Raw genomic sequence first — 10,257 nt, forward strand, 5'->3', positions numbered from 1 at the left:
TTAAAGCTAGTGTCAGGACGGGTTCAGCCGGGATTAGCATAAAGGCTGAAGCCATGCGCAAACAGTTAGCATGGCTCCTGCCAACAATTCCCATCTGGTTTGGAGCTGCACAGATTAGTCCATTAGTTGTCAACTATTAAATGAATCTCCAACTATTTTGATTATCGATTTAAGTCATTTTTTTATGAAAGAAACGTAAAGAAAATTATCTGAGTCCATCTTCTTACACAAACAAAGGTTTTAGAGGTAGTTTCCCTAAATACTGGTTTTGTTGGTACATTTTTTGATAAAGAAATAGGTTGGACACATAACTCCCTAAAGCAGAAATACAAAAAAAATGTCTGAAAGTCTATCTCGAGGCTATTAGAAAGTCAAACACACACACACACACGCACACACAGGCGCAGGCCCACACCTACTTTAAAGTACATACTGTATGCATACATCCGCTCACACCTTTCTGACAATGCTATCTGCTCTGCTAGCATGAATGCTATCTCTAGAGGAATTGGGCGACTAGCAGATCAAACGTGACTGAGGCGACAGAAAGCTAACGCACGGGCAGAGCTGCAGCACACGGCACACAGCTGAAGCAAATGTCACTGCTTCTCTCACACACACACACACACACACACACACACACACACACACACACACACACGCTGGCTGTCTACTCCGTGTGCTTCTCCTACACAATATGAGATATGGTATCATAATGGCTGTATCCTGTTCTTTCACTGCCTTTACAATTCCAAATTGAGATCTGCCCTAGCCGGGGGCACACAAAAAAAAAACACACACACCATCCTCTCTGTTACATCTCTGGTATTTTAGCCAGCTGATTTACAGCAAAGTGCTGTATAATAAAAGGGTTCACTAAATGCTGACAGAGAAGAAAACGACTGTTTGAATGTGGGTTTAAAGAGAAGCTGCCAAGAGGCCGATGCAGGGCGAATTGGAGCTATTCTGGATTGTCTCTCAGAGGGAACACAAAAGGAGGGGGAAGAAACGGCGAGGAACGAGAGAAGAGACGCGGAGACAGGGAGATTGTCAAGTCAGACACTCATTCATTAGTTCTGCCCCTCCCCTCCCGCGCTCGGCCTCCTCCCCCTGCCTGCGCCGCGCCGTGGCTGGATATGTGTGTGTGAGTGTGTGTCAGATAGCAGACACCTGGCCCACTGGCAGCCAGAAGAACCATACTCCAGGTAGAGAAGGTCACACACACACACACACACACACACACACACACACACACACACACACACACACACACACACACACCGGCCTGATGCAGCAGCTGCAGAGATAGCAAGGATGAGTACCAAAACAAAGCTTGCCCCGCCATCTCATGAATCTAAATGCATTTGACCCGAACCCCCGTCCTGTTTTCGGGCACACTTGGCCCTTCAACCCCCCCCCCCATAAAAAGCCTTTCTTTAGTAGGGCCCCTAATATTCCTGAGATGCGAGAGCACTTTATCACAGAGGTCTGCTGCTGTGCTAGTCTGCAGATTAGGCATTACAAGGCATTACAGGCTGGATGTAAACATTGTGGGCTAATGTAAGGACATCCACTTACTGTCGGTATTGGCTAATTAAATACAGTCAACGGCCGCTGTTGATCCCGCGGGACGCTGGTGGAATATACAACTTGAAATGTTACATGGATATTAGAGCCACAAAGATTTTATCCATTAGTTGTCAACTATTAAAACTATATTTGGATAATTGATTAATTGGTTTGATCCGTTGCTAGTGTCTTCACTCTGTGACTGCAAAGTGAATGTCTTTGAGTTGTGGACAAATCAAGACCTTTGAGGACGTCATTTTGGGATTTTTTGGGATGTTTTCTGACATTTGATAGACCAAAGATGAATCAAGCAGCTAATAGACGATGAAAGTAAGTGTTAGTTTTCAGCCCTACTGAATGTTGTGGTCGTTTTCAAATGGCACGCCCGTGTCGGACTCGGGACAATAACACACGGCAGTATAAAAGTATAAAAGTGAAACCTTGCAAAACACAACGTCTCACGACACTCTGTACAGTGGCACTCCTCTTCCTCCTCCTCTCATCGATGTTTATCCCTCTATCCGCTCTCCTCCACTCCCCCTACAAACAAACACATAGAGCTGTCGGCTCCATGGGCTCACTCCTCTCATCTCTAACCACAGCCGCCAGGCCATTTGCTGGCAAGGTGAGAACAGCCACAGGTGGGCCCAACTCCCCCCCCCCATCTCTGCCAGAGTTGGAAATCAAAGCTTTTATCATGCTGACAAGGTTTTCATAATGAAAACGGCCAAAATCAGACAGCTGCAAATTCCTTCTAACACACACACACACACACACACACACACACACACACACACACACACACACACACACACACACACACACACACACACACACACACACACACACACACACACACACAGGTTTTCTGTGGAAAAGGTTGTATTCTTTTTTTAAAAGCAGGGACTTGTGCCTGTGTGATTGCACGTCCGTAGCTTGCTTTGTGATGGCTGGAACTTTGGGACTTTCACGAAAAAAAAAGGGAACGCATGGATGAAATGATCTTTTGTGAAAGTGACTCAGACACACAGGTGGGGGATTCCTGGAGAGCTGACATCTGTTTGTTTTCTCATTTATCTTCTAACCACCTTTCTCCACCTTTAGGTTTGGTGTTTTTTTTAGCGTGTGTGTGTGTGTGTGTGTGTGTGTGTGTGTGTGTGTGTGTGTGTGTGTGTGTTTTTGGGGAGGGGAGGGGAGAGGAAGTGTTAGAGGCAAATGGAAAAAAAGGAGGAGGAGGAGGAGGAGGAGGAGGAGGAGTGGTTGTGTTGTCCTGCTTCCTGAGGTTATGACCACTGCACCTATCACCAATAAAAAGAAAAAGAAAGAAAGAAAACAACACCCAAAAAGTAAGATCTCTCATCTGTGAGTCTCTGATCTCTTCTACCTTCTCTCTCCCCTGCGTCCTCCTGTCACTGCACATCTCCATGTAACCCCCTTCATTCCTTCCCTTCCTCCCCCCCCCCCCATGTCTCTCTTTCAGACTTTCTATTTAAACCGCTGGACTGTTGGATCTGTGTGTGACAAAACAGAGCCCCGGTGGCCCGCCCCCGGTGTAATCCCCGGTCCCAGTCTTCCCTCCGTTCTCTTCCTGTGGCCCTGAAGTTATAAGAAAGCCAAGTGAAACGAGGGGGGGGGGGGGGAGAATATTTACTGCAGATCAAGAGCAACTGTTTGACTCGGAACCCCCGCTGCACTGCGAGGATTCATTAGGGGCGGCAGACAGAGAGGCCAAGCCGGGGCATAGTGAGGGTTAATCCGCCCGCAAAGCTTTCGCAGCAACCCCGGCTTTTACCCTCAGTCGGCCTGAGAGGACAGAGGTCTCCACGCCGCCTGTCACCCTATATCCCCCCCCCCACCTCACAGTCCCCTCTCTGTGGTTCTGTCTGCTCTCCGAGCCTCGGCCCTACCTTTCATCCAGTAATCCAGGCCTTTGGGTTCTGAGCAGGCCTAGACATAATTACCCTCCTCGCCCCCCCCCCAAGGGGCCCCGGCGCTTTCTTCTCTCCCTCTCTGTTTCATTTCTCTTGCTTCTTCCTATTTCTTTCGCTCCCTGTTCTTTTTATTACACAATCTTAATCATCAACTTTTCTCGTTCTCTTGGCAGGAATCATTACAAAAAAAGCCACGTCAAACCTCCATAACCGGGGCAGTGTGAAGCCCCGTGTCCAACATGGCTCTTTCTCTCCTTCCATTTTATTTTAACCTCACCCTCTCTGCCGATCGATGCAGCTAAATTAAAGCAACTGATCTTTCTCTCTCTGCGCTCCAGAAAGAAAGGGAAGACGAGAAAAAGGCAAAAAATTAGAGGCACTGCAGGGGTTTGGGAGGAAGAGGGAAGGCACGGTTACCACATTCAGCACACAAGGCCTCGTCAGTCATTCATGATGGACTTGCATCTCTATGCCCACCCCTCACTCTCTCTCCCCCCCCCCCCCCCCGACCCCTACATTCACAAAAGGACCCACAGAGGTGCCCCCGTCACTGCCCGGTCACAAAGGGCCTTTGGGCTTCTATGTAATCTCTTAATGAACTGCCGTGGAAGAGAGGGAGCGCTCCTTTTACATAAAGCATGTAAAGCAGGCTTCCCTTTTGTTTCTCCCTCCCAACTACAAAATGGATTAGCAGAAGAAGGAGGTGTGTGTGTGTGTGTGTGTGTGTGTGTGTGTGTGTGTGTGTGTGTGTGTGTGTGTGTGTGTGTGTGTGTGTGTGTGTGTGTGTGTGTGTGTGTGTGTGTGCGGGGGGGTGGCGGGGTCATTCTCTTGTTTTTTTTTCCTTCGCAGGTTCATGCATAAGGGCAGTAAAGTAGTAAAGCGCAAACAACAATGAGGTTTAATCGACACAGTCGTAGGCCCTGAGGATTTTTTTTTTATGGACGCACGCACGCACACACACACACACACACACACACTTAGTACACACGGAGTAAGAGCGAGAGAGAGAGCCTTAGCTGTTTCTTTATCCTCAACCCCCGGCCTACACACACAAAGGCATTAGACTGGCCCGCAGCCTTCACATTTCTAACATTCATCCCTCCTTGAATAGTCAAAAGAGGAAGACTAACGCAAAAGCAAAAGAGGGACGCAGAGGCAGGGACAACTCGGGCTGTTGAGCATATTGCTGACCTGCTGCATAAAGATATTCACGCTCCGGGGCTCTCCGTCAGCGAGCAGGAGGCATGAGGACTTTCAACGAGCTGTGAAAAGAGATACACACTCTGCAGCAAAAGGTTATTTATCACACACTAAACTGCGTGGGGGAAACGAGCAGTACGGTGTTCTCTCCTGATCCCAAACTTGAACTTAACTCTTCCTCATCAACAGCAGGGCTGCGACGACCGCTTATTCTCATAGGCCATTCATTAATAGTCTGGGGATTACTTTCTGGATGAATGGATTAGTTGTTTTGGTCTCTAAAAAGTCAGAAAATTGGTGGAAAAAAAGTGGATCAGTGTTCCCCCCAAAAGCCCAAGATGACGTCCTCAAATGTCTTGTTTTGTCCAAAATGTCAAAGATATTCAGTTTCCTGTCCCAGAGGAGAGAATAAACTAGAAAATATTCACATTTAACACGCTGGAATCAGAGAATTTTTACTCTTTTTCATAAAACAATGACTCAAACCGATCAATCTATTATCATAATAGTATTTTATAGTAAATATAGTTGTATGTTGTATGTGCATACATGTTTATAGTTATAGTTAATTAAGTTGACAACTAACTAATTCATCTTTGCAGCCTTAAACAAGGTAGGAATTGTTGTCAGGGCTATTTTTTAACTTTACACCGAGCCATGCTAGTGGTTTCAAATATATTCAGTTCACTGTGACAGAGAGGAGTGAAGAAACCACGAAATATTCACTTCTTTTTTTTTACATAAAAAAACGACTCAAATCGATTAATCGATTATCAAAATAGTGGGCGATTAATTGAATAGTTGACAACAAATCGATTAATCGATTCATCTTCGCAGCTCTAACCAACATCTCCTCCAGTGAGTAAAGAGGAAAAGTTGGGATTTTTGTCAGCCAGAGGACTTGAACTACAAACTGACGTGACTGTTGCTCTGCTCCCAAAAAAAATTAACAAATAAAAGGAGGCAACTCACACAGGGCTGGTCGCCTGATCAGAAAGAGGCGAGCGCTCGCACAATGATATCACCCGGTGGCCTTTTACCTCTGAACTCCTCACCCAGACACAACGCCGAGAATGTGCACATGCACACACTAATGCCGCGGAATGCCTATACGGCGTATGCGGCAGCCCAAGGCCTATACTTGCTCTGAGGGTGGACACATTTCCCTCTTTTTGTTTTGTCCCCCTTTCTGAGTCAAAAGTGAAACGACATACTAATTTGCAAGAGCTGCAGCTCCGAGATGGAGAAGGTTTCATGTTCTATGAGAAGGGCATTTTCAAAGCACAAAATGACTTGTTGGGCGAGCCCTATATAGAAAGAAAGCTTTGCCAGTAAGCAAAGTGAAGTCCATGCATAGAAAAAAAAATATAGATATATATATGTTAGCAGTGTTCATATTTGCTGTTGAGTTGCCATTTTGCATCGCTTTAGACTGCAATCTCTCCACACATCAGAGTCAAGCGTTCCCAGAACCATTTGGGTGTTTTGTCGTCACCCCCTCTCTAATAAGACCAACTGGTCATCAAATGGCACTATAGAGCAGGGGACTACACATATACATTAGGCTGTATAGCAGACATATAGGTGTGCAAAGTGCAACCTCGACTGATATTAACCTTTACACCTAGAGCTGGGCGATGTGGAGAAAATCAAATATGACGATATTTTGGACCAAAAACAAAGCGATATTGTAGGGTTGAAATGTGGTGCTTTCACAAAATATTAACACAATGACAATTTTGAGAAATAATCACCAATAATGTGGTTACAACGACTGAGTGGGTAAATGCAAATAACAGAACATTTACAACAGTCTGGTAAGTTCAGAAAATGACATCTCTTTACTGTAATGAAGCCTTTAAATAAGCCTTGTCATATAGGTTATCAAAATTTAAGGCGATATCTAGCCTCATACATCGATGTCGCTATAATATCGATTTATTGCTCAGCCCTATTTAAAACCTCGTTTTGTTCTGCCCGTCTCTCTCTTTTAAAACTAAAGTATAAATGAGTGCGTCATTGGGTGAAACGCGTTGGGACCCGGATGGCAGTGGCAGTCAAGAGGCTAGAAGGCCGAGGACCAGCTCTCTGTCCCGCAGACAACACAGCCAGTCCTCCACATAATACAGAAATACATGGCACAAACACACACACACACACGACCCGAGTTAACGTTGCTCTCCAGCAGCCATGGGCCGTGCAACAACAGACACCTGTTAGACCATCACACCGACTCGATTGTGTGTGTGTTTCAGTGAGGGGAAAGGCAGCAGACAGAGAGGGGAGAGAGGCTCTTTCAGGCTGCGCCGGAGCCAAAAGCTGAAAAGCTGAATTATTGAGCGAGTTGGGAGTATGGCCGTGACCAAACGGCCACAAAGAGGGGCGCCCCCCGCCGGGCTGAGCGCAGGGGTGTACAGGGGGAGAAAGACACCTTTATTTTACTTTGCAGAAAAGAGTTTAACCGCCATTCTTGGCCTGTAGGAATATTTAGGAGGCGCAGGATTGTTTGAGATGAGTGAATGGGATTTGACATCCAAACGGGCAGGGATGCGAGAATGTCGTGTTTGGGGGCCCGTGTTTGTTCGCCTGATTTGCCTAATAATCACCCACCGATGGTCATAGTTAAAGCACTATTTTATTATAGATTTTTTTAAACATACACGCATTGGGTGTACGGGACATCGTGGAATTGTACATCTGAACGCAGCCAGATCCGCGGGTGTGACGTTTTTTTATTATTCTTATTATTTTTAACAGCCAGGCTCCGAACAGGAGCAAGAAAAGGTTGCAAATGGAGAGCAGAGCAGCGGGCTGAGAGGCGCACCATGCACGGTCTAGTCAAAGTTTTTTAATATCGCATTTCAACCATATATCCCCACTATAATCCGCCCTACAGTTTGGCTCGTTGATCAATTAGCCTAAAGATTTTTATTCTATACACATACACACACACACACACACATACAAACACACACTCGCACCGTGTTGGAACCCGCAGCAGAGCATCAGAGGCCCGCTGCTGCGTCCCAGCCTTAAACACACAACACTCATTTCTCTTCGATCTCTCTCTCATTAATATTATCTTCGTTACAGATCCAATATTCGATCCAGTGAACTGCGAGGGAATAAACGGTCCTGCTAATGAGCTCAATACAGCTTCAGAGCTCGCTATTTTAATAGATTCGGACCTGTTACAGTCAGATATGAATTGTAATAGCTTTACGCCTATAGTCCAAGTTAATAGTGGACCGAGGAAGCGAAGCGCACGGCTACCGTCCAAATGCATTTACTTCCCAACAACCCAAACTGCGCCACATGCCTGACTAACTCCGCAGAAATATGCCATTAAACAACAGACAATAGACGAATCGCACAAACTGTGCCGAGCTGTGTCCCTGTGAGGCGGGTTTGCGCGCCGCTGAGTGCACCACGACGCACGGCCCGATCGGCCCTCGCCGCCCGCTGCTCTGTGCGTAAATATTCCCCAACGGCGACAAGACCCGAACAGTAAATGTATGAGCTCAGCGGCGAAGCAACGAGCAGAGCCAAAACACAGTTTCCCTTATCTTGACAGGTGTTTTGGATGATGGCTTTATCATTTCGGCTCATTTTATCTCGCAGTTAACCCCGAGCAGTCTCAGCGATACAAAGCCAAACTCCGGTCAGAAAATGTGGGAGTTAAAGCTGCAGAGCGGGTACAGAACAGATCCATTTAGGTTGTTGTGGGTTTTTTTCACGGATCGTTAATGTTCTCTGGGGAAACTCGGCATAAGCTGTATTTATTTTTGATTAAAAAAATGTTACTTTCGAGACGGAATTCCAACAGATCGCCTTGGGGAAAGGACTGTGAAGATAACAGGCGAATATAAATTTCAAATTTGAAATCTCGCTACTCTGAGAGCTCTTTGTTCCACCCGACGTATGCTGAATTGAAGAGTTGTATCTGTATTTTACGCGCAGCCTAGAAGACATGGGGCAAGGCGGCAAGTAAGCCAGCATTAAATTGTCTGATTTTTCAACAGAGTCTGGCATGAAATGGTCGCCGCACGGGAGCGCGTATATACGGCGCAGTACGGGGGGGGCAGTAGCCTATAGTAGGCTACGGGCGGCTTGTGCTCCACTTACTTGGTATTTGTTGTGTTCCAGTAGATGGACTCCAGGATGAGCGCCCGGCACATGTCCACTTTGAAGGCAATAAACAGAACTCCAAAATAATATCTCCACATCGAGTCCCCCATGGTTAGCCTGCGCGCCTCCGGGTGGGTGCACAATCCTTCTCACAGCAACAACAAACAAAAAATAACCAAAAATGTCCACAACACACACAAAAAATAAAGCGCTCCAGAAAAACCGCTGACCGCGGCAATTTCTTCACCTTAGATCCCGATCCAGTGGGGATGCGCACGGACCACAAACCCCCGATCACACCGTAGCCTACCAGAGCATCTCCCGATGAGAGACCTGCTCCAAAAAACCAAAAGGCGCACGCTCGGCAGTATAGTTCACTCAGCGGACAGTGGCTTTATATTCTCCCCTGTTCAGAGCTGTAATACATCCCTCAGAGAGAAGAAGAAGAAAAAAGTGCTGGTTGTCCGCTGTGGGCCGGGCGGCAGATGGAAATCAATACAAATATAAATCCCCCTGCGTTATTATAGTCCAGCAATGCACGCCGAAATCCCGAGCAGCAGCAACAGCGACAGCAACAGCAGCGGCAGCAGCGGAGAAGAGGACAGTGATGTCTGGTGGAGGAATGGAGAGAGAGAGGGAGAGAGAGAGAGAGAGATCCCCTTTCAGCTGGCGCTCAGACACGAACTGTGGGTGACAGCAGCGGGGAAATGAGGAGGGCGAAACAATGAGGTCGGATGGTCAAAATGAAGAAAATGATCAAATATGAGAATGAAAGAAATCAAAGGAGCTGGAATGGAAGTTCTCATACTAGAAGGGTTCCCTCCCCAACAAAGTGCCGCGGCGGAATCGTGCAGAACCGTCCACCAAAAAAAAAACGGCCGCACACAACGCAGGGTATGGTGATGCCTCAGCACTGCTCCGAAACCTGGATGGGAAGTAACTGCAAGGGACCGCGACTGGGAATATTTGGTGGAGCTGGTTTGGCCCCGGCCCCGCCCCCCGCCGCCTCTGATTGGTCCCTCGGCGGAGAAGTCAGCAAGAGCTCCGCTGTCCGTCAAGGCAGGGCAACTGGTTCAGTACGGGGGGGCTAGTGGTGAGCAACATGGGCAGCACACACATCACAGTGGAGTCCTAGTAGAGTCAATAGGCGAATGAGAATGGAACCTGAGTAAATGGCATTCTGATCTAATTATAACATAATAAAAGTGTATATGATATTATTAATCTAATGAGTTAAAAAAAAAAAAAAAACACAAAACGACTATAAAGGTGAATTTCACTACAGTTAAAACGTCGGCGATAGGCTGACGTTACTACCTGGTGAACTGCACAGACCAGACTCCATGTAAATGAATCGTGTTTTGGGGTCCTTATGGAAGCATTGTGGCCCTCAAAGCGCAAATACCGCACTTGTAGCGTGTTTATAGAT

At 46.8% G+C, this 10,257-nt stretch overlaps 1 protein-coding gene across 1 annotated transcript in view; it reads right to left on the reverse strand.

Moving 5' to 3' along the window:
* Nucleotides 1–9,746, reverse strand: part of efnb2a (ephrin-B2a) — a 31,768-nt gene extending 22,022 nt beyond the window's left edge. The window contains exon 1 of the mRNA XM_039818161.1: nucleotides 8,826–9,746. Coding sequence (XP_039674095.1) covers nucleotides 8,826–8,938 — 113 coding nt within the window. The 5' untranslated portion in view covers nucleotides 8,939–9,746. The remainder of the gene's footprint in view (nucleotides 1–8,825) is intronic.
* Nucleotides 9,747–10,257: the final 511 nt, after the last annotated feature.

Source organism: Perca fluviatilis, chromosome 12 (genome assembly GCF_010015445.1).
Source record: "Perca fluviatilis chromosome 12, GENO_Pfluv_1.0, whole genome shotgun sequence".
Classification (NCBI taxonomy): domain Eukaryota; kingdom Metazoa; phylum Chordata; class Actinopteri; order Perciformes; family Percidae; genus Perca; species Perca fluviatilis.